The sequence below is a fragment of the Mytilus edulis genome, chromosome 14 (assembly GCF_963676685.1).
Source record: "Mytilus edulis chromosome 14, xbMytEdul2.2, whole genome shotgun sequence".
Classification (NCBI taxonomy): Eukaryota; Metazoa; Mollusca; class Bivalvia; order Mytilida; family Mytilidae; genus Mytilus; species Mytilus edulis.
This window is the reverse complement of record NC_092357.1, coordinates 21,811,919-21,838,358: the sequence shown is the minus strand read 5'-3', so window position 1 is coordinate 21,838,358 and position 26,440 is coordinate 21,811,919. Positions and strand designations below refer to the sequence as shown.

The window sequence follows — 26,440 nt, the reverse complement described above, 5'->3', positions numbered from 1 at the left end:
ATTTCCATTCTCAATTTTAATTGTCTCTTTGATACATTAATTCCCCATTTCTATTCTCAATTATAATTGTCTCTTTGACACATTAATTCCCCATTTCCATTCTCAATTTTAATTGTCTCTTTGACACATTAATTCCCCATTTCAATTCTCAATTTTAATTGTCATTTTGACACATTAATTCCCCATTTCCATTCTCAATTTTACTTGTCTCTTTGACACAATAATTCCCCATTTTCATTCTCAATTCAATTTTTTCCTTCATACATGAAGTTTCATATCGCATCCAAGTTAAGTAAAGTTGTTATCATATATACACATGATTTCTATTGATCCTGTCTGATAATTTGTTTTTTTACCTTTGACATGTGAAAGATGTTTTTAAAAACAAATGTTTTGTAGTTCGCATCATCAACGAAAATTGTTTATTCTTGGTGGCTCCCTTGTTTTACTATGTTTACTTTTTAATGAGCAAACATGCTAACCGTCTCCTTCAAGTTCAAAATAAAGGTTTCACGAATACCGCCTCAAATTAGGGTAAATTATTGAGTTGCCAGTTAATAAAACATCAGTGATGCTTGTTAGTCTATAATGACGAATTTTGACCAAACCTCCTACTTGACTGTCATTTCTTTATTCTGTTTTGATCAATATTTGAACCAAAAACATATTACAATTGTTTATTTAATTTGTAGCTTATGACTCTATGAATTGAAATTTATAAAATTATTAGATAGGTAGACCAACATTGCATGCCAGATTCAATATTTTATTAAAGTCTCACCATTTGTTTAACATTATACATTTCAATACATAAACGAAATATTGCATATAACGTAAAACATTGCAATACATATAAAAAATATGCATATATTTGATGAAATGAGTATTTTTAACACATTAACAATGATCAATTATTTATGTTATGAGTGAAATTTTCCCCAATTGCTTTAAGCAAATAGCAATAATCAACACGTGTTTATTATTGTTGTATAACTCAGTGAAATCAGTTTTTGATCCCAACAAACCACATGAATATTGCATCATACACAGGTGATTTAATTATGTAACCTGAGAATATAAATCGTTGATTGTAACACGTTAAACATGTTATGCATAATATAAAATATGCATCATATGACAGTTTTTTCAGATCCAATGACCTGTTTGTCATATGACGAGTATTATACGTGTTGGAGATAACTGTATTGTCGTGGAGCACGTTGAACTTTTGGCGCTGATTGTCTAACTACGTTGTCGTAAACCATAGATTGATTCACAAATCCTTTCTTTGGTTGTGCTACGTTATCGTAAACCATAGCTTGATTTAAATAACCTCCCTGTGGTTGAGCTTGGCGTAAACTACTCATCTAAAAATAAAAGAAATCTTGTCATATTTAATATTGAACAAACTAATTTGATTTTTTTCTAAATTTGTCCAATATAAACAACGAATATAGTTATTTCTAAAATATTTTGTTTTTACATGTAGCACTTTTCTGGATATACTTTCATCAGGAACCATCAAGTTAAAAAAAGGCGAAACTTACTAGTGGGAAATTTGAACTCATAAGTAAAAAAATTGCAAAGAAAAAGATAAAGATATAAAGAACACTACACGAAACACAATATAACAAGGACCGAGACACACGAACCCATAGAAAAACTAGGATGATCTCAAGAGCTGCAGAAGGGTAAGCAATTGAAACAAACGATGTGAAACTACTGAAAAAGAGGGAGGAAGACATAAGATTCTTGGTCGTTTATTTTAAACTGTGATACCGCGTGCTTTTCCGCGTCAAAAAGAAAAGCAATTCTGTTTCAAATTGATTCACATTTGTATCCGGCATGTCATGCAGCAGATTATTTATTTTTCATCAACAGATCAAGTTGTCAAAGTTATTCATTTTTAATACTTACCAGGCCAGTTAATTCATAAAATCAAATGGTCGTCCCTTACATTCATGTCAGTACTAATTCGGTGTCTTTCAAGGAAAAGCCTTAAAAGACACCAAATTAGTACTGACATGAATTTAAGGGACGACCAGTTATGTTCATAAATATAAAAAAAAAAACACGATGTATGTAAATAAAAGAATAGTTGTTTTGTATAAATGTTATGCTATATTTTGTTTTAAATTTAATCGATAGCCCAGTTTAAACAAGGAGTTTGAATGTCCCTCTTGTTTATTTCACCCCTCTTGCAAACAACTTGGAAGTAGAACAAACGCAATACTTACTTGTCTTTTCTGAACTGGTTTCTGAACTGGTTTTTGTGTTTGTTTTGGTTTAGATGTGGTGTCAGACTTGCGACAACAGCAACAGGTCATTGTTATTATGATTATTAAAATAAGTATCGTAGCACCGGCGAACAAGGCAATGATAACGAATAAATCTGAAAGAAATAAAAGGTAGTGGTTAAAACGTCATTGTTATTATAGTTATTAAGATAAGTATTGTAGGACCGGCTCCCAAAGCAATGCTAACGAATAAATCTGAAAGAAGTAAAAGGTAATGATTAAACGTTATATTTTTATGTAGACGAAGTAAATTGCAAACTTATCTCATTAAAAGAGGGACGAAAGATATCAGGGGACAGTCAAACTCATAAATCGAAAAAAAACTGACAACGTCATGGCTAAAAATGACAAAAGACAACAGACAAACAATAGTAGATATGACACAACATAGAAAACTAAAGAATAAGCAACACAAAGCCCACACAAAACTAGGTGTTATCTCAGGTGCTCCGGACGGGTAAGCAGATCCTGCTCCACATGTGGCACCCGTCGTGTTGCTTATGTGATACCAGATACAAGTCTTTCGGTTGTATATGCCAAACATGAGTTTCATCAATACAACATAAGTGACATACGAATCAAAAGATTTAAGTACAAATAAAGTACGAAGTTGGAGATCATTAGAACGTCAATAAATTCAAAAAGTAAAATAACAAAATTACCGAACTCCGATGAAAATTCTTAACGGAAAGTCCCTAATCAAACGGCAAACTGAAAGGTTAAACACATCAAAGGAAAGAACATAAACTGTCATATTTTGTTATGTAGAAAATGGTGGATTAAACCTAGTTTTATAGCTAACTCAAACTCTCATTTGCAAAATGATTGGTAAATATGAGTATTATGTGAATTGAAGTCTACAACATTTACACATAAACATAAAGACAGACAGAAAAAAAACAAAGGATAAAAACGAAACAAACCAAAGAAACATTTGAAGACCACTTTTTGACATGCTAATGACCCGCAATAGAAAAGACATTTTTTTACTCCCTTAAACTTAATAATTTTCCAACACTCCGTTTGACATAAAAACAAAAATGTTATATTAAGCAACAACTGCACGAGAGTAAAATCTTATATAAATGCTTCTTTCCAGTTCTACGATTTTTATGAATAGTGTTGAATTATATATCGTCTTTTAAACAGATATATCATGTTAAGGAGGGGTATTTGCGAAAAATACCAGTCGAGAGAATGTTAAATTTCGCAAGCCATACGGCGAGGCAAATTCATTCTCAAGACTGGTATTTTTCGCAAATACCCCTCAAGAACATGCTATATCTGTTTAATGACACCGAATGTTAACGTACAAAACGCATTGATGATCGTGACATTACAAGCGTCCAGTCAGATAGAATATTTTTTGGCAAATACAACGGCAGAGAGGGTAAAAAAGGCATATTCTTTTTGAATATACCCCGGCGCTGTTAAAAAATGAACGATATTCATTTGATAAAAGTAAATTGGTGAAAAATACACTGACTTTCAACCAATCAAAACCCAGGATTCTTACATAAGGTGTAAAATTATAAGACAAAACCTATTTAACGTTTACCTTTAAATGATTTATTCTATTTTTATCAATTGCACTTATTCTTGTATATGACCCTTTTGTAATAATATCTTTGTTTATATTTTTAAATATTCTATATATTATACCCTCGTTGCATTTCTATAAATAGTCATATCCTATATCATACCCTCAAACCGTCAAAGGTATGTTTTCAACAGTTGATTTAAGCTGAATAGCATGTTTTATGCAGTTGATTTAAACTGAAAGGCATGTTTTATACAGTTGATTTAAGCTGATGAATATCAATAAAAGTTAAACTGTGTTAAATCAGTGATGAAGGTTATTAAATAGCTTTAAACAAAAATTCCCACCCGTTTTTTATGAATGAAATAAATTTTAAATGGTTTGTTAATTAAATATTGCTTTATACCACCATGAACTTTGGTGGCCGGGTCAATGGTAACGGTGAATAATGAGAACATAAGAACTTAAATACACATCAACAAGTCTGAACTGTTGTGTTACAGTTTTTCTTCTGTCTGCTTGGACAGTTATCGGACCAAAGTTGTGTACTTGAATTATACACAATGTACTTAGATTGGTGTTAAGACGTTTCACATATCTTTTTATGTTTTAACAGCGGACGAATCTTACTTTCTCAAAACCAGCCCTACACCAACATTTATTTTAACATGGCCTGTTGTTATCCTAACGAACCATTATTGAAGTTAATGTTGACCTGTTCTACTCAACGCCATATAAGTTAGTATACTATAAAGTAAATTTACACCCATATGGGTCAATTGCTTAAAGACAAACACGATGGGAGAAATGAAAACAGTGTGTATATAAATCATACCATTGTCAATGTCATATTTATGTTACATATAAATAATTTAATATATTTGCGTTAACTTACCGAAATCAAACCATATGACTTTAAAAAAATAAAACTAATAAAAAGTCAACGTTAACAAGGGTAGTTTTAAAAAAGTTGGGACTGTGTAATGCTGTGTAAAAAAATGATCAATAAAAACAGGTGTACAGTTAGTTTGTTCCCACTAAAAGTTCAGCTTCATAACTTAAGATTCAAACCTAAAACCTGCGACTTGCCGCCAACGATGTAATCATTTAATATCGCTCCAAATTGTTTAAAAGTTATATGTGTAGACAACTGTACAAACCACGTGTCCCCCTCCCCCTTTTCGGGTTATCTGAAGGAGAACAGTTATAAATGTTTTCTTTTTAAAAAGTGAATATAAATATAAAACCAAAAAAAAAAAATCTTAATATATTGTCCCTCTAATGTAATATACACGTATTTTTTTCTTTATGTTCAAGAAACATATTGTTGTAAAAGAAAGGGATGTGAATTATATAAAACATCTAAATGTTTATTGCGTGTGTAATATCAATTTGTAGAATAATCCTCGTGTATTCCAAAGACGGACTTGCTTACAGAACTGACCAAGAAGCAGACCCGTTCACATAGATATAGGAAGATGTGGTATGAGTGCCAATGAGACAGCTCTCAATCCAAAAAACAATTTATAAAAGTAAACCATTATAGGTCAAGGTGTGGCCTTCAACACGGAGCTTTGGCTCACACAAAACAGCAAGCTATAAATTAAAGGGCCCTAAAAATTAGTAATGAAAACCATTCAAACGGGAAAACAAACGGTATAATCTATATAAAAACAAGAAACGTGAAACACGTATGAACTACATAAACAAACGACAACTACTGTACATCAGATTCCGGACGTAGATCAGGTGCAAAAATTTGCACCGGGATTAAACTTTTTAATGGTGCCAAACTTTCTCCCTTTTCTGAAACAATAGTATAACATCAAAACATAGAAAAACACACTATAAAATACCAAACACATGCCCATTCAGGAAGCAAACTTGTAATGTTCTGGGTTGAGGATGCATACCAGATATATGACAAGTCTGGTAAAGTTGGATAATACTAACATCCGTAGCGGTTATAACAAGCCTTATTATGTTTATGTCTTGGCTTTATAGAATAATGTAAGTTAACTGGAATGCTAAGATTTTCTAAAGTTTATATTAAAGAGCAGATAAAATACTGATCTAAGTTAAAGTGTGTATAGGTTATGGCTATTTCTATCTTTCTTAACGATCAATTAGTGTAAGGATTGATGACATTTTGTATGGAAGCTTTTTTTCTCCTCGTAGTTGTATGATTCTTCAAATAATGTACCCTTTAACGCCAATAACATATTGTGCTTCACTCAAAGCATTATGAAAAAAATTTGTAATCAATGTTAATCTTTTTGAGTCATTTTCTAAACAAGAAAAGAGCAATGGACATTTTGATTCTAACTAGGTCCGTATGTAGGTTTCAATTATAGAAAATAGAGAATGACTTATGGGGAATGTGTAAAAGAGACAACAACTTGACCAAACAGTTCACAAAAATGTTTGAACTATCATTTATCATCTCTCAACCATGACATGAACTAATAAAAAGTTTTAAACAATGTTATACTTAGGTTTAATGGAAATGTATGCTTTGAACAATTGTAGATTGATTGATTATTAACAATATGTTGCTTTCACTGTTATCCACATGTATATCTGCAAATTTGTGTTTACTATTACCAAATTGAATGTTATTTCAACTGATCGGACGGAGCTTATGTTTTAATTTCTATAAGGACAGTCTATTTGAAGATGTGTGTGATAAGGATGACTGCCGTTATAATTATTATTGAATTCTAATCACCTATCAGTGTCACCAAACGCATATACAAAATATATGAGTGTATGATATGGGACGAATAACTGGACACTTCATTGATGAGTTTAACAAAAAACACCTGTCTATATGGACTGATCTTAAATGAGCGAACTTCTTAAACCCCGCCCAGTCGAGTGAAATAAATCAAGTAATAAAAGAGGATTATTGAAAAACTCTTTTGTATTGAAACAATATACAACAGGTGTTCTGTATTTTGATTTAAAACGTTTGATTGTCAAGTGTTTCGTATGAAAAAAAAACCAAGAAGTAACAAAAATGAAACAACATCAGACAAAGGGCAACGACTCAAACTAGGTCTGCATAGATTCTACAATCAAAACTACAAAACAAATATCTTTATTTGCATAGCTTCATTTACTCTTAAACCGTATACCCATGCATGAACGTGTGAATTCCAAAATAATGAAACAATGGTAATAGTATGAAGACGTCAAATACTTTTGCGTTTATTTTTATATGGATATGTGTGGCTCAAGCTTATGCTAATATATAACAAAAAATATGCGACGTCTTTCTTGTTGCAAAATTTTCGACGAAATACACGATGGTGTCGAAAAATTAAAAAAGACAGTCACGTATTTTCAATTAGTTATGCAGTATTTCTATGAAGCGTTCTCTAATGAAGAACCAATTCAATTTCAAAAAGAGGTGGTCCGAGAAAACCATACAGCAGGAACATTTAAAAAAAATAAACCCTTTCAAAGAAATTATTCTTTCATGGATTAATCTATTTTCGAAGTCACTTATTTTTGAGAATCGACGAAATCATTGATTTCATTGTTTTGCCAAAGTTTGCATATAAATATATATATAAGACTACATAAGATAAACATATTGATTCGTGAGTCTTTATATTTTGCGAAATTTACCAAAAAATGGTAAATCAAGAATAAAATGAATTCACAGTGTATACGGACTTCTCATGGAAGCTAATAGATATAAGAAGATGTGTTATGATTGACAATGAGACAACTCTTCATCCAAGTTATAATTTGTAAACGTTAACCATTATAGGTCAAAGTACTGTCTATAACACGGAGGTTTGGCTCACACCGAACATCAAGCTATAAAGGGTCCCCCAAAATGACTAGTTTAAGACCGTTCAAACAGGAAAACCTCTACTTACAATCTTTCTCTTTTTCTTCTGTGATAACAGTAACTCCTGGTTGTCCTGTTACAGGTGATGCTGTTGTTCTTGTTGTCTGTGTAGGTTGTGCTCTAGTTGTTGCTTTAGTGGTCGTCGCCTTGGTGGTCATAGACGTAGTAGTTGTAGCTTTGGTTGTTGTAGCTCTGGTAGTTGTAGCTCTGGTAGTTGTAGCTCTAGTCGTTGTCGGCGCTGTTGTTGTTGGGTTACAAGCTGCACAACAAGCTGTTGATGCTTGATCACAATAAAACTGTCCTAGTGCAGCAACATCTACGCATGTCCAACCATTACTAAATATTTGACCAAACTGGTCACCATACAAGCATGTGTCTGTTGTAAACAAACAAAAAAGTTTGATGAATTGACGTTAAATGTTACTAAAGTGGTATACATCATTATAATTGCATAGATATAATTAGTATCAGTATTTTCCACTATTTTAAATTATTATCTCAAATAACAGAACTCAGCTCCGAACATTCCTTTATTAACCGTCTAAGGATATAAATGATTCTGGGTAGCAATAAAAACAAGGTGCATAACCATAGTAACATTTAAGTTCCATAAGTCGAAGATAAACTGATACGACGAAAAGAAAAACAAATCAAGAAAAACATTTCATTCAATGACACAGACTGAACAACACGATCCAAAACCAAACATGAAATGTAATATCATGTGATCCGGAAGAGTAGGAGATTGTGCCTCACTTGTGGCACTCTCAGTATATTCAATGTAACAACCGAAACACTTCACATTTTAAATTTCATTTTAATTCTTATGCCAAAAAAGAAAATAATTAACAATTCAACGATCACTGCTAGTTGATCTCATGTAATTTCAATGTAAATATAACGGAATTTGATGAGACTGTCATCAAAGTGAGATGGTTAGCGCTATAAAACCAGGTTTAATCCACCATTTTCTACATTAGAAAATGCCTGTACCAAGTCAGGAATATGACAGTTCTTGTCCATTCGTTTTTATGCCTTTTGTTATTTGATTTTGCCATGTGATAATTGATTTTCCTCTAAGTTCAGTATTTTTGTGATTTTACTTTTAATGAACTTTCCGAATTGATTTTCCTCTAAGTTCAGTATTTTTATGTTTACTTTTTTTGCAACGGTAAGGAGAATTTAATTCAGCTGTGGCTCCCATAGATATGTTGAATGAAACATTCGAAAACCATTTCATGTTAAATTCTATCCGTTATCCCTTTGTCAACATAACTGTAGATAAACAATTCATCAAGTTCTATTTGGTCTGTAACAATAAGGCACACAAAACGCTCATCTGAATGCTCAATAATTAAATACCTTGGAAAACAATACATACTACAGCAACCCTGCTTAAGAGACCATCTGTATTTAGCAAAAACCCGTCTTATACGACCATTAATTTTAGATCACTCTGTAGTATATTTGATATAGATTGAAGCTGTAGTAAAAGACCTACTGTCTGAAGAGACCATGTTTTTGCTCTCCTTAAAGTGGTCTCTAAAAAGAGGTTTCACTTTACTTCAATTAGGAGCATTTTGTTCTCAATAATTAGACACATGAGTGAACAATACATACCACTTCCACTAGGAGCACTTGATGATGCTGTACACACTCCTGTTCTACACCACTACAAACAGTAACCAAAATAAGTATACAACGTCTTAATTACGTTTAAAAAGCTTGATATGCATAACATTATTATATGTTGGTCTTTTTTGTACGCTTTCAAAAAATAACAATTGAATATTTGATTATTGCACACACATAGTACATATTTACCATCATATTTATATTTTCAAGAAGGAATATTTGTAAGTTGTGTATGATGCATGTTATGATCAATGATCAAATGTAGCCATACAATATTTTTTATTTAACAAGATCTTCTGTTATTCATGTATGGTATTTGTTTTAATCATATTCTGTATAATAGTAGTATGGTAACGTCTTGCTGTTTTGTCTATAATACTCCTTATATGTGATGAACATATTAAGAAAGGACTTTATGGAGTCAAAATGTGACATTGTCCTTAAGATAAAATCGAAACTCAAAGCCAAACCTAACCATTGGATAATACAACATTTATCTTGATTTGTTTCTTCCAAATCGATTTACCGGATGTGAATATTGGTAACATACTGTCCCCTCTATTTAGATTTTCATTTTGTTTCCACACAATGTTCTGTGTCCAGCAAGATTGATTTACGAAATTTGAACATCGGCACCTAAAGTCTCCCCATTGATTTCCGAAATTTTAACAACGGTGACTTACTCGTTTTACTGTCGCCTTTATTTAGCTTACCTTTTTGTTCCCACACAACGTTCCGTCTCCAGCTGTATAACTTTGACATGATGAAGGATTATTGAGCGAGGAGCACCATAACACTGAACATATTGAAGAAAAGTCACCAGAGTATTGTTGCTATGGGAGAAATAATATGTTTCAGCAGCACGTAATTTAGTATCAACACACTATAATTCAATTTGGAATGGTTGTCTATCATCTTATTGTGTATATTTGTCATGTGACCGTCACGTCATTAACGTTTTTTTACGAATTTATCCTTAAAAGTGGAATTAAGAATTAAATAAATCAAGTTTTGTAATCATTACTTTTTTTGGTTTTATCATTTTCATTCTTATACAATGTTATCATAGTTATTTAACTATAGTTATTATAATTATCATTACATGGAGTATAAAGTGGCCAGATCACAATGTTTCTCAGTGTTGTGTTTAGTGCACTATTGTTTTTTTCTGTCGGTCTTCATTTAGGCATTGCGTTGTCAGTGTATTTTCGACTTATCAATGTCTTTCTGGCATCTGTTGTCTCTCTTTTACAACTGTCTGACTCAGTTCGGATAAACAACATACCCTACACATAACAGATCCTGCCCCCACTATTTTACAACTGTCTGACTCAGTTAGGATAAACAACATACCCTACGCATAACAGATCCTGTCCCCACTATTTTACAACTGTCTGACTCAGTTAGGATAAACAACATACCCTACACATAACAGATCCTGTCCCCACTATTTTACAACTGTCTGACTCAGTTAGGATAAACAACATACCCTACACATAACAGATCATGTCCCCACTATTTTACAACTGTCTGAATCAGTTAGGATAAACAACTTACCCTACACATAACAGATCCTGTCCCCACTATTTTACAACTGTCTGACTCAGTTAGGATAAACAACATACCCTACACATAACAGATCCTGTCCCCACTATTTTACAACTGTCTGACTCAGTTAGGATAAACAACATACCCTACACATAACAGATCCTGTCCCCACTATTTATTTTACAACTGTCTGACTCAGTTAGGATAAACAACATACCCTACACATAACACCGTCTGACTCGGTTAGGATGAACAACTTACCCTGCACATAACAGATCCTGTCCCAACCATGTGTTCACATTGTTGATCAGCATTATATATCTGACCAGGTAAATTATTCCTTTCAGGGTATAATGCATTACCATTGTAATTAGGATCTAAAGTGGTCATACACTGTATATTATTCCTGAAAAAGGAGGGGAAATAACTAGTGATTTTAATTATAAATACAATAGATGTAAAATAGAATCTTAAACATACAGCTATGTTTAAACTAATTGGTGGGATTCTGTTTGTCAATGGATTTTCGTTCAATTGCATGCATCTTTGTTAAAATTATTCACAAGGTCAGTCTGACTAACCTCTGTTATCACATATTATCAAAGCTTACCTAAAAGTATTTTAAACCTCATGACAAGCATCAGATGCCTAAATATTTAGAAATTATGAACATGTTGTCATTTTGGATATTTTTCTAAATTGATACAATCAATTTTGTTCTGAGACTGCATTTTTTTAAACTATTGATTGATTTACATGTTTCGGAGTTAAATGTGGCGTCTATTTAGCCGAACTAGTATACATTATTGCTAAGGGGCAAGCTGAACACCGCTTACTGGTTTGGGATTTTCTCGCTGTGATGAAGACCCATTTGCGGCTTTTTAGATGTTTTCTCCCCTTGGGTGGTATGCTGTCTCTTTGACACATTCACCAGTTCCATTCTCAATTTATTTCGTTCTAATTTTTCGGGTGTTGTAAAATGTGAACTATAATGCTAATATTCGCAATAAATTTGACGCATTAATGAATAAAACCGTTTTATATCGTATTCACAAATATAGCCTCTACCTTATACTTGAGCAAGAGTATTGTCTTTAAATAAAACAAACGGTTAATGACTTGTATGATATGGAATACAATATGATAGCTTTTTAATATAAAACACAATGTTATGATTAAATAAAATTAAAAACTGTAGCCATAGGAACAAATCTTAACTGATATATTTTGTATAAAGAAACTCACGCGGTAAAGAAATCACTGTATTGGTTATAATATGACGAAAACACATAAAATTCACGAGGTAAGGAAATCAGAGTATGGGTTGAAATATGACAAAAACACATAAAACTCATGTGGTAATGAAATCATAGTATGGGTTAGAATATGACGTAAAGCACATAAAAACTCACGTAGTAAGGAAATCAATATATGTGTTGAAATACGTTGTAGAACATGACGAAAATTTCCAGGGATTGCTTGCCGTAAGAGGATTGGATTGAGGTTGGCTGGTGGCAGTCATAATGAACGCATCACTGGCTCTACAAAAATTGTTATTCCCATCGTGTAGTGCGCTCAAACTGTAAAAGAACGTACATAGATTAAAAGTAAAATATGCTATATTTGGAAATTAGTATGGCGTTCATTATCACTGGACTAGTATATATTTGTTAAGGGGCCAGTTGAGGGACGCCTCCGGGTGCGGGAATTTCTCGCTAAATTGAAGACCTGTTGGTGACCCTCTGCTGTTGTTTTTTATTTGGTCGGGTTGTTGTCTCTTTGACACATTCCCCATTTCCATTCTCAATTTTATATAACAAAAACACAATCACAAACAACAGAAATTGGTACATACAAAATAATAATCAGCAATAACGTAATCGACATTTGTCGTCCATTATAAGACGTCAACGAAGTATCCGGATAGTTTTGACGTCACATGAGAAAATGTCTGATCTCGTAAAGAAGAAAAATACTGTTGATGCCAATAGTTCAAGCGTCACAAACTGTCGGGTCAAGCGTTGCAGATTGCTTAACAGCAAAAATGAGTACTATAGAATGATAGCAGTTATTTAATGCTTTGTCTATATGCCTTTATGACTTTTTGTGTTTTTTTGTTACATATTTACTTGTTTTATAGTGATTAAGCCTTACAAAATAATGTTGACTGCTTTACCCCTATTTTTGGTATTTTTACCTATTATGTATGTTTGTTTTGATCACAAATCGTTGTCAATATAATGTTATCTTATGCGGCTGTCATACAAGTGAGAATATAAGCTAGCTATAAAACTAGGTTAAATAAACTATTTTCTACATAAGAAAATGCCTGCACCATGTCAGTTATATGATTGTTGTTTCCATCCGTTTGATGTGTTTGAGCTTTTTGTTTTGCAAATGGATTAAGGACTTTCCGTTTGAATTTTCCTCTGAGCGCGGTTCTTTTGTGATTTAATTTTTTAATACAAATTCAGAGTGAAAATCTATTAAGGAAGTCATTTAAATTCTGTTTTATTAAATAAATTATAACTCTGCATCACTGACGCAGCGTCTCTTTCTTAAAGAAAAAGTGTATCTCATTAAAACTCCTACAGGCAAAGTGTATCTCAGATAGTTCTTGGCTTTCTACCTCGATCAGTTTGGTTTGTTATGCTCTCACACGTTTTTATACTTTTTCTTATCCAAACGATTGGCCTCTGATGGACCTCACAATACAGACATACGTTTTCATTTTCTTTATATACAAGTTTAATCCTCGCACCGCTAATCTTTTTTTTATCCGGTTTCCCTTGTTATCCCTGCCACGAAACCGATGTCACATTGCAACACTTTTTGCAAGTTTTGGTATTGATTTCGTTGGAATATAAGACCGAAAAGACAGTAAATAACTACAGAACTCTTCCTCTTCCGAGCTTCTTATAGGTCTGAAGTCATTACTGTAAATTCTAAATTATTGTGTATTGCAAATTTTGTAGATGGACTAATTAAATGTGATATTTATCAATGCGATTTCAGGGGAGAGTTGTATGCATCAGATACAAGAATGCGAGTTCTTATTATTGCGATACTCATTCAGCTGCATTACTCGCATTAATAAAAACATCGCAAAGATGGTCATTAAGAGTTTACCTGTGTCCAAGCTCGTGCGATGCCACAGTTATTAAACTAAAGTTGGTATTTAAGAGTTTACCTGTGTCAAGATCGTATGATGCCACAGTTCTTATACCAAATTTTGGTATTAATACTTTACCTGTGTCCAAGCTCGTGTGATGCCAAAGTTATTATACCAATTGAAAGTTGGTTTTTAAAACTAGTAGTTTACCTGTGTCCAAGCTCGTGTGATGCCGCAGTTATTATACCAAAGTTTGTTTTTAATAGTTTACTTGTGTCCAAGCTCGTGTGATGCCACAGTTATTATACCAAAGTTGGTTTTTAAGACTTTACCTGTGTCCAAGTTCATGTGCTGCCACGGTTAATATACCAAAGTTGAACTTGTCTTCTACAATCGATTGGCTGTTTGCTTGGCATAAGGCACCAGTAAAGGCAAAACCTAAAATGGACATTTTTAAAATCATTAACATCTTTGAAAACATGTGTATTTCATTTGTATTCACCACACATGTAGTTTACACTTTTCAAAATAAAAGATATAAGTATGCATGGTTATTTAAACTTTTGAACGAATATTACCATTGAAAATCTAATAAAAGAAAGGCGACAGATACCAGAGGGATGTCCAATCTTAGACTTCTAAAATATACTGACAACGCCATGGCTAAAAAGACAAACAGCGGTCAAACAATAACACAAAACACATCACAGAAACCTGAAGACTGAACAACACGAACCACATCACCGACTGTGAGTTATCTAATGATCCTGTTCCAAAGCCCCATATTAAAGTATGGTTTTAGGTAGAGTAAAACAATTTGTTTCTAAGCGTTATAAATAATTTATTTAAGATTATGTTCTGAATTTCAAATTCTTATATTCAAATCTAGGTTAAGCATTTGCTCAACATTAATAGTTCTATTTTTGTTTACGATAATCGATACTGTATGAGATCTACGGATCGGAAACCTAGCAGTATTTATATATCATCAAGTTGATCAATTCATTATTCCGTTTATTGTTTTCTATGTGGTTAGTGAATACGGATTGCAAATTTATTTTTAACACTTTGAGACCCGAATATCATGTTATTTTTTCGTCGGGTTTTGGTCTAATTTGAAGTACAATACAATACTCAAATACAGATTTTTATTGTTGTTTTAAATGCAAAATGGACATACTAATCTACCACCATGTGGTCACTCATCTGAAGTCGGACATGGATAAGATATGTATATGATTCTCTGATTTGTATCTACTATACACTTACCAGCTATTGATGCTGAACCGTCCTTAATCATTTCATACCTACATTTTGAAAAAAATAATACTACAATTTTAAAAACACAAACACACATATACACGCACACACTTCTGTCCGCAAAATTGCGCTAAGTTTATCATGATTTGTCAATCAACTATAGATGGTAGAAAATATTGTAATCATACAATTAAATTTAACAACAGTATACAAACACGTGCACCGACCTATGTATGATGAAGGTGTGCATATTTATATGTAAACATGACCGATTGAAATCATTCCCTTACAAAGTGAATGAGTTCGAAGGTTTTTATGTGAAGTGTGTGTTCGAAAGGCTGATTTTTTGCACGTCAGAAAACACCATGAACTACGTCGCCAATGTAGGATTTCGTACTCGTAATGCCAAGGATTAGTTTTACAAAAAATAAAATCTCGCATTTGTGTGCACCATTTCTTGAAATCGAAAAAATTAATAACGATTTTTTTTGTTTGTTAATTGTTTAATAATCAGTCACATTCATAAAATTACGCAAAATGATTTCTTGATAAAGACTATACGAGAGAAATGGTACAGCATGCTTAGTATGTAAAATCTGAGGTTTGAATATATGTATATGATTTGAGGTTTTATCAAGATAAGGCTGAGTCATCATGCTTATACAAAGTATTTTAGGCATCAGCTATTCACCTTTAGTGGGGATATACTGCAGCGAAAGATTTAATATTCCGGTTACACTGTATCAATGAATCTAAGCATTTGATCATTCATAGAATCATATTCAAAACAGTGTAGCTGTGGCCATTGATTGACAACCTTAAATTATCCCATTGACTGGGGCAGATTAGGTGAACTGTGTCTGTAACGACAACTGCTCACTACTTACTTATTATAGAATTTAAACTGTGGGGTCACCAAAGGTTCTTAACGCCTTTAATATTAAAATAGTTCGAAAAATTAATCAGGAATAACTTTATGTTTTGATTTATATTATTGATATAAATCAAAACATCGTGTTATTCCTGATTAGTTTTTCTAATTTCTTTATTTAGGTGTTGAGAACCTTTTGTGACCCCACAGTTTAAGTGCCTTTAACAAGTACATAGTGAGCAGCGGTTGTTACAGACAAACGTTCACATAATCTGCCCCAGTCAATGGGATAATTTAAGGTTGTCAATCAATGGCCACAGCTACACTGTTTTGAATATGATTCTATCTATACGAGCTCCGAATAGAACCATTTTGTTCAATACAATGAAAAAAAAATGATAGTCTTACCCAGTAAATAACATAGCATGGTCATGCCCTGGTATATTATTTTGTTGTGACTTGACCCAGGAACTAAAAAGGTTTAACATTCGAGAAGCATCCACTTGGTTAGGAGTGACACCAGTGATTTTAATTGTTTCTGTCCATGGCGCATCAGATGCTGTCTGAGGGAAACGAAAATGATCAAATTAAATAAAAAACGATCATTAAAAAGAACAATGTTATTCAATAAATTAGTTTCCGGGCCATTCAAACACATTCAATGCATATTTCAATGTATCAAATTACATATTTTTTTTTTAAATTATTCATAATCTATAATAAAGATAAATAACCAAGTAATCTTATATAACGACGAAGTATTATTCTACCATGTTGCGTCAAAACATAATAAGTGCACAAAAGTTAACAGTTTTATCTTGTACATGTGAATAAGATATACGTATTGAGGGAACTTATTCAGATATAGATTAGGTTTAGGGACTAATAAATAAGGGCATAAATGGAGAATAATGGACAAACAAAATAAAGGATGTATAGGATGCTGAAATATAAATAACAGAGAATAACGGGTCATAAAAAAGGCCGAACAAACTAAAGAATACAGAGATGAAAAAACAATCATCAAGATCCTCAAAAATTGATAAAATATCTACCCAAAATATGAAGAGCTTATGATTTATTGGGTGATGGAATCATGATGTAACAGAAATTACTCTTTAAAAAAGAGTAGTAAATTTTAAATGCATTGTTTTGACGACAAACATCTTATCTATTCAGAATTCCATGCGACAAAGAGTTAGACCTATGGTGAAATAAAATTAAGAATGGAAATGGTAAACGTGTCAAAGAGACAACAAACCGACTAAAGAGCCGAAAACACCACGAATTCTTCAACACAGCAAGACAATTCGACGCTCAGCTGATCCCTAAACAAAAATGTGTACTAGTTCAGTAAAAAAAAACATGTATATTCTCCTCTGGATAGATTTTCTGTCGTTGCATTGCTTGTTACATGTATATCGATGATGTACATGTATATCTAATATTTCCATCTCTTGCTATGTATATACGTACTTGTTTTAAAAGAATTTACTTAGAAATTATATGTATCTCAAATTGTAAAGCAACATACAATGTGCATATATAAATGTATTTGTTACAGGAAAAAGATAATTTGAAATAGAGTTGTCTCCCTTTAACCAAAAGTTATGTTTCTGGAGAATTGGTATATAAAATAAAAGATCCGGGAAAACATTTATACAAACATATCATCTACTATATAGTAATTCGACTTGGGCATATTTTTGTGGTAAACTTTGGCAGGGGCATAATAGACGAAATGGGGGAAAAATCCAGAATTTTCTAAACAGATAATTTAAATGCAATTTACTAAAAAGTCTGGTAATCGCATATTTAAAAACCTTGTGAGATTCCTCAGTATAATAAAAAAAAATATTACAGTTTTCTGGGAAAGCATATTTACCTTTGCTATAATTATTCCTGAAAACAGAATATTGATGGTAAAACTTGACGGTTGAAGATTCTTATACATGGCATCCATCTGAAATAGTTTGAAAACAATGTTAACGAACAATATTTAACTAGATCAGAAATGATGAATTTCAAATCTTCGAAAAAGCAGTTTTCGTATATTTTATTTTTTGAACATACATGATAAGCCGTTAGATTTAAGGAATAACAGTACTGTAGTTGAAGTGTTGGCACCGTCAATTGTCGATTTGAAAATCGCAAATTTAGTTTTACTGGCGACGCGTAGCGGAGACAGTAAAACGGAGATTTGCGACCGTCAAATCAAAATTGACGGTGGCAAATCTTCAACTTAAGTACTGTTATTCCGATTCTAATGCATTACAAAAATAATATTACGTTTGAGCTTGAAGAAAAGGTTTAAATTTAACGTACAAAAAAAATCCGTGAAACTTAATGAATAGTTTTGGCGCAAAGATGTCATTGATTAACGTGACGTCATACACATGAAAACTTACAAACTGGAGGTTATTACGTTTATTCTACGATTCAAATTAAGATAAAATCACTTTCTCAACGGCGAATTCGAGGTAGGTGTTGTTTTATTTTCGATAATATTGTAGTAATCGAACATTTGATGATCCAGGAATTCAAAATGACAGGTAACTCCTTAGTTACGACTGGTCAACTGTGGATTTGACGGCAACTGTTAGCCAATGAATAAAGTTGTTACATAAAGATTGCATTAGAATTTTTATTTGAATTATTTATAATTTTTATTTCAGAGTCTTTTATATCTGTCTAAGCGGTATGGTCTTAATTTGATCATTGTTGAAGGCCATACGGTGACCTCTAATTGTTAATTCTGTGGCATTTGGGTTCTTGTGAGGAATTGTCTTATTTGCAATCACACCACATCTTCTCATTTACATTTAAGCCCGGGCTAGTTTGAGTTCAAAATGATATTGTAGTTTTCTTGGCTTATCCCTGCACAAGAGATTGGAGGTTAAAATTTAATTAATGTTTTCATTCAATATGATTATGAAAAAACTTTATGATTAGCAATTCTTTGTTAGCCAATGTCTATTTCATGAACATATCATATTTTGTTCTATACAAAATACAATTAAAAGTGTAGTGTATACTTGCCCCGTTTATAACAAATGCATAGTATTGTCGTATAGAGGCAACAGCATTTTGGTCTCTCTCGTTGAAAGTTGAACCAAGACTTTTTCCAAACCATCTAATATTAAAATATTGTACACATTAGAAATTATAGGCATTTTCTTTCAAACAAAGTATACTTGTACAAGGACGGAAAAATATACTTTACATATTGGTTAGTTGAATAAGTATTTTTAAGTTTCCTTTTTAAAAAATATATGTACGAGACAGAACAGAGAATGCTTAGAATATCACGATAATTGAACAAAGAAACTGGACGTACATGAGATGTAGCCTATGCAATAGTAAAAAAAAAACATCAATAAAAAAAATAGAAAAATTCGACGCTTCTAATATCACTGTGATATAGTTGTTTGTCGGATTGGTTATCTACTAGTAATTAATTTAGGAACGGGGCCGTGTGGTTGAGGTAGGGGTTCGCAGGTCAAGTTGTATAAGGAGTTTATGTAGTGCAGTGATCCCTAACCTTGTTTGATCACCGCTCGCTCTGTTTTCGAATGTCGATTGTTTTCTCCGTGTAGTCCTGTTTCTTACATTATCAAAGTCAAAATAGCGTTATACACCATCAATTAATCATATATATTTATATGATTTTTATCAAGTCATTGGAACATTTACATATTTATTTCACAGAAGTACAAAAATGTATTATACATGTATTGGAATGAAAAAAACAACACAAAAAAACATAAAACTCATAAAAAGTGTAAATTCGAAGTCTGATTGGCATGCAAAATGAAATTAATCAAGACGCTTTTTTTTGTTTTTTTAAACTCTTTAGTCGGGTTGCTGTCTTTTAGACACAGTCCCCATTTCCATTCACTATTTTAATTGTGTTGTCAAATCTTATAAGTTCACGTTTCGTCAAAGCGGTGTTAGTGATTAAAAAAATTTCCTTTTATCAAAATTTTGTAAAGAATAGCTTTTGGCAATTCACACTATCTGTCAAATTTTCATTATTTGTTGTTGCGTAATATTTGATCACAAAGACGGATATAAATATGTAACAATATATTTAAATGAAAGGATTATCATAAGGCGTCGTAACAGTCATGTAACTTTTAAATGATTTAGATCGATAAAGATTATTAAGATTATCTAAAATTTATAAAATATGCCGGGGAAAAAATTAAAATCAACAACAATATCTTTTAAAGAATCAACATTTGAAATAAACAACGGGTGCTACCATTATATATATTTGCATGACTGGTCACCACAGATAAAAATTAGAAGGAAATCTGTCTAGTATCGATGGTCTCTATATATACAATGTATGTGCATGTAGTAAATTTCATTACATAGGCATTCGTGAATACTTTTTGTGTCACTGAACTGTGTAATTTAGATAGGATTGTGGCTCTAAGTAAGGAGATCTGTTTTAAACAGCTTAACAAATACTGAAAATATCCAACGTTTCAAATAATAGAATAACAAGAATATGGGATTACTGTATATGACACAAAATCAGTACATGCACATAAAAAGAAACACTTAAAAAGCAAAGTAACAGCGATTTTAATTGCTGTTTTTCATTTCAAAAACAATGGATCTTCAACGCGGAGTGAAAATAAAGTCTCACCTTACTGCAAGTTTAAGACGACCCCTAACACCGGCTTAGGCGGAATTCTTTGCAAAAATAATTTGGATAGACTTTATGTATATATATGCATATTCTGATGATTAAAAATTAGGATGAAAGGCATTGCATTAAATTGTTTATTCATCGGACACAACTTATCTTCAAATATTGACGAATTGATTGACATTTTTTTGTTAGACGACCTTCTCACGCGAGCCATATTCTGACAACAAAGTTTTTAATTACGTTATTGGTATTCCAATTTTTTCGGTCAATAACACAACACGTCTTTCGATGATGGGACAGTTTATTAAACAGAGTAACTCCCGAAGTTCTAGGCTTCTATCATCAGGTTTAGATAAGGCAACGGCTGGTTAACACTAACGTGGTCGAGGGATGGTATGGCTGTTTTCTTTTAAAAAAAAATAGATAAATACCACTACCCCTTCTCCCCCCTCCCCCTACCTCCACGTAAATTGACGTTCCTTGCACTTTGCAGATAATGGTGACAAGTTGTTCGATTCGAACCCGGAAGAAAGAAAAAAGTGACAAATTCATATATATAATAAATTCAGTCAAAAGTGTCGCATAAAACACATAATCAATCATTGGAACCAATTTGAAGTAAATTATGACTTTTATTATTTATTATTCAAATAAAACTTTCTCATAAAAAATGTATGTTTTTTCTTCTAGATATTAGGTTTCTATATTCATAAAAGAAAATATAATTCGCGTTGAAAGTCACGAAATACTGAGCAAGTATAATAGTCAAAGCTATAACATAAATGATGACAAATCACTTTTAATAATATTAGTTATGGTTAATATTTATTTTCTTTAGAAGGACAGTGACGATGACGATTCAGATTATAATTCATTTCATTTAAATTCATGTGAAAGGTTTTGGCGGGAAGAATAAATCGCCGAGTTAATTAAGTAGGGGCTCATTTTGTGCTAACTGTTTGTAAGAGAGAAACCAGTGGCATATCTATGGGTGTTGATCTAGAGGGAGGGTCGGATCCCTCTTTTCTGACGATCAATGCTGTTAAATGTGGGGAAATGGTTAGACCCCCCCCCCTTTATCCTAGGTTGGAACCCTTTTTAAAAATGACTAGATCCATCCCTGAAAACTATGTAATTTGCACACAACCATTTTGATATATTAAAAAATCTATCTTTGATTTATTCATAAATTTCTACATTTGTTGATTCATCATCAACTTATGAAGACCCCATGTACATGAGTAATTATAAATAAACAATCTGTAATGCACCCAAAAAATACCGTTCGTCTGCAGAATGACTCAGAAGTAATTATCATAGCCGCTTTTTTTACAAACTAATGTATTGCACGGGTAATTAGATATAGACCCTGATAATTATTCATAATGATATATATTATACCTTTGATAAATTGCATAGTCAACCACAATAAGTAATTCTATATTATACGTCCCAGATGCTCTTTTTCGTCTCCTTGAACCGGACGATTTTTGCTTTTCAATTGAAGATTTTAATTTCGTGTCTGAAAAATTCAATTATACAAATGTGAATTCATATTCATGTATTTTGAATGTTTGGTGTGAATATGAATTATATATTAAAATAAGACGAAAATTGGAATTCATTTTCATTTATTTCAATGTATGATATACATGTACATATGAATGGTATAATAACATTAAGATCACAGAAACAGCTGCATAAACTTGACCTGTACGTTTTCGTTCATTACATTCTACGATTTTCTTAAGTGGTATTTTACTGGTATTCTGTAAATAAGAAAACAAAAAGAAAATCATATTTCTTAGAAAAATGAATGATACGTTATAATTTTGAACAATAAATGTTTTCAAAGATCGTGTCATTGTATTAAAACCTAAAAATATTTGATGGAGCGGTAACTTTATTATTTGGAACCAAAAGGTGTGACGGACTGACGAACGAACGTGTGCACTATATACCCTGTTCATTGAAGTGGGTGGAAATAACATGTCGTGGAAGTTTCAAAATGTTTTAAGCGAAGGCACCAGTTATTTTGATTTAATCGTGACAACAAAGACCATCGCAAGCTTGCGTTTTGTTCCTTCGAGGATTTTTTTTTTACCTTGACTGTCCATGAGGTTCTCGCATGGCTTTCTTACCTGGATTATTTATTATTGATGTCTTTTAACACAGCGAGCTCGAACATCTTATTCATTTTTCTTGTTTATTGCAAATTCAATTTGGAAGCTCTTAACCCGACTAGGCTCTACATGTAACATCCGAAATTAATCAATTGGTAATCATTCCAGAAATGCGCGATTCGCGCAATGAAATCTGTACCGTAGTTATCCCCCTTTTTGTAATCTTCTGTCTATGTTTCAATTGGTTTAACACCAACATTTCAAAAAGTAACTGGGAACACTGTCCGTCATATAAATATACTAGGCTTAAACTGATACTATAATACATGAAAGATGTCATAAAATTTAACCTCAAGATAATTGAGTTTTTAATAACTTTTCAATTACCTCAATTTAGAATCGACAGGTCATCGTGTGACCTTTTTCCTTTCCTCTTTCATAATTTTATTCTTTTGAAAATTTCGAAAACATTTTTTAATGGTGTGCCCTTTGTAATAGGGTCAATTCTCACAAGTATTTTAAAACGATTTAAAACTTGCAAAATAGTTTTAAAAGATTATAAATTTGTAATATAGTATAACATTACCTAGATATACAGTTTCATCGTTGACATCTATAGATTCCGCCTTTTTTATTTGAAATTTTCGAAAACCATTTTTATGAGAGGTTGTTTTATCTGAATCATTTGATTGTAAAACGAATTCACTGCCATTGGACTGGAAAATCCCATACTGAAAAAAAATGTAGGAGGAATTAGTTATGATATATTATAAACTAATACAGTTTTGGTAAATGCAATGTCCTTCTAAACTAGTTTTAAGGTTCATGAATATATAAGCAAGGTTGAGCTAAGTTGAAAGCATATCTGTGAAATTGTGTTCCTCAAATAAAAAATTTACAAAGCAAAGTATGAAAAGTTTGCTTCACTAAAATTATTTCTATGTCGAACAATCACGCCCATCTTTGTCGCCAATGGTACAAACTGTTGTAATTATAAAACATGTATGTAATTAATTATTCACTGATGTTATTATATGTAAATTCTAAAAGCTGTATTGCTTTTGCATAAAAGACTTCTATTGTCCATTGAAATTGGTATCGTTAGAAGTAAAAAAAAAAGTAAAATCACAAAAATACTGAACTCCTTGGAAAGCTCAAAACGGAAAGTCCCTAATCAAATGGTAATATTAAATGATAAAACACATCAAACGAATTGATAACAACTGTTATATAACTGACTTGGTACAGGTATTTTCAAATGTAGAAAATGGTGGATTGAGTCTGGTTATATAGCGCTAAACCGCACATTTGTATGACAGTCGCATCAAATTCCATTATATTTACAACGATGCGTGATCAAAACAGACGTAATAGGTAAAATTGTCAGAATAGCGGTACAGCAGTCATCACTGTGTCATTATCTCAATTAGAACAAAAGAAGGGGCGCTAGCTGCGAAATTAGAATATCGGGTGTTTTTTTTCTCAATTATTAATGAAAATAAAATATTTAAATAATTATATTTCGCCTTTAGCATCCAGTATGGTTTAATTTTTATCAAAATAAGCTACGAAACATCGATGATGAATTATTCACTTGCAAGTGAAAAAGTCATCCTCATTGAATCCTTATTCATGTGACCTCAAATTAACATTTAGCTAGAAATTAATTACGCATGAATTATACGTGTTCAGTTATTAAAAGGAAAAGAATGTCAAAATTGAAAGTGAAACAAAGGTAACTCATTTGATGGATTGATTTGATCCACAAAAACACGTTTTATACAGTCAAAAACGATATATATTTTAGCATATAGAATTATATTCAAAACAGTGTAGCTGTGGCCATTGATTGACAACCTTAAATTATCCCAATGACTCGGGCAGATTAGGTGAACGTGTGTCTGTAACGACAACTGCTCACTTCTCACTTATTATAGAATTTAAACTGTGGGGTCATCAAAGGTTCTTAACGCCTTTAATATTAGAATAATTTGAAAAATTAATCAGGAATAACTTTATGTTTTGATTTATATTATTGATATAAATCAAAACATCGTGTTATTCCTGATTTTTTTTTCTAATTTCTTTATTTAGGTGTTGAGAACCTTTTGTGACCCCACAGTTTAAGTGCCTTTAACAAGTACATAGTGAGCAGCGGTTGATACAGACAAACGTTCACATAATCTGCTCCAGTCAATGGGATAATTTAAGGTCGTCAATCAATGGCCACAGCTACACTGTTTTGAATATGATTCTAATATGAATAGACCTAGAATAATCCAATTGCACTATTTCGCTAGCCTGTTATATGTACTGTATATTTTTTTGTTTATATCGCTTCTATGATCTCGGTAGTTTTCGAATATACGTTTTTGCATGTTATGAATCAAATATGAAAATTTGAGTCAAATCGGTGAACATGAATTTAACACCCAACGCCCTTTTATGAGACGATATCGTGTACATGAAAGTCTACTTTTTTTGTTTTGAAAAACACCAATTTTGAATATATTAGAATACAAATTGTTCAGAAAAAAAACAAATATAGAATATGATGCTTTGATTTATTTATTCTCAACCTCAACGTGCATGAAATATTTGTTACTGGACGTTATGCAAATAACGAATCAACTCTTTGAATTCTTATTCTCTTCTCTTAAAAACTTATCGACGTAAGAAGCTCGACTTTCATATTACATTTTTTGCACATATATGTACTTTAATACGGAAATCATATTACTGTCATTTCAAAATGTTTCCGGACAAGCGGAGACGGAATGACAGTGTATCATGAAACAAGAAACGTGACATACGATGAAATATTTCCATAACCAAACACTACATTGTCAAATTAATCCTCCTTTTCATGCTAAATAGATGACATACACTTAATTCTGTGAAAGGCGGTTACTTTTATGGGTTTTAATCTTATTGTAACCTGAAACCTAAGAAAAATGTTTAATCATCATTTTTATGATTTACTATACAAACCAAGGATTTAAATTCATTTCAGTTATGAAAGGGTCTATAATTGAGCGAAGAAACAACTTTAATTGAGATTTAATCATTTTATGAGATTTTTATGAACCTCAGATAAAGATTTAAAGAAAGGCTGATAGAAAATTGTGTCTATACCTCCATTAGACCCACGATGATTTGAGGGCAGGTTCTTCATTTGGGACCCGGGAGAAGAAGCCTCGTCCTGCCTTTTAATTTGTCACTCTATTCGGTTCTGTCTTTTTTAGCTCACCTGGCAAGAAGGGCAAAGTGAGCTTTTCTCATCACTTGGCGTCCGTCGTCCGTCGTCGTCGTAAACTTTTAACATTTTGAACTTCTTTTAGAGAACAACTAGATGGAATGAAACCAAATATGGCATGAATGTTCCGTATAAGGTGCTGACCGAGTGTTGTTACTTTGTAGCTGATCCATCATACAAGATGGCCGCCAGTGGGGGACTCAGTTTAACATAGGACCCTATGGGAAATACATACCAATGTCTTATTTTAGAGAACCACTGAATGGAATGGAC

General features: G+C 32.2%; 1 protein-coding gene across 1 annotated transcript in view; it reads right to left on the bottom strand.

Moving 5' to 3' along the window:
* Positions 1-752: 752 nt before the first annotated feature.
* Positions 753-26,440, bottom strand: part of LOC139503945 (uncharacterized) — a 39,257-nt gene continuing 13,569 nt past the window's right edge. Inside the window, exons 4-17 of the mRNA XM_071293985.1 lie at positions 23,498-23,642; positions 22,190-22,310; positions 19,165-19,258; positions 18,011-18,088; positions 16,534-16,688; positions 15,264-15,301; positions 14,327-14,432; positions 12,295-12,462; positions 11,144-11,288; positions 10,048-10,167; positions 9,320-9,371; positions 7,728-8,075; positions 2,238-2,392; positions 753-1,367 (exon numbers count right to left, since the gene is read on the bottom strand). Coding sequence (XP_071150086.1) covers positions 1,182-1,367; positions 2,238-2,392; positions 7,728-8,075; positions 9,320-9,371; positions 10,048-10,167; positions 11,144-11,288; positions 12,295-12,462; positions 14,327-14,432; positions 15,264-15,301; positions 16,534-16,688; positions 18,011-18,088; positions 19,165-19,258; positions 22,190-22,310; positions 23,498-23,642 — 1,911 coding nt within the window. The 3' untranslated portion in view covers positions 753-1,181. The remainder of the gene's footprint in view (positions 1,368-2,237; positions 2,393-7,727; positions 8,076-9,319; positions 9,372-10,047; positions 10,168-11,143; positions 11,289-12,294; positions 12,463-14,326; positions 14,433-15,263; positions 15,302-16,533; positions 16,689-18,010; positions 18,089-19,164; positions 19,259-22,189; positions 22,311-23,497; positions 23,643-26,440) is intronic.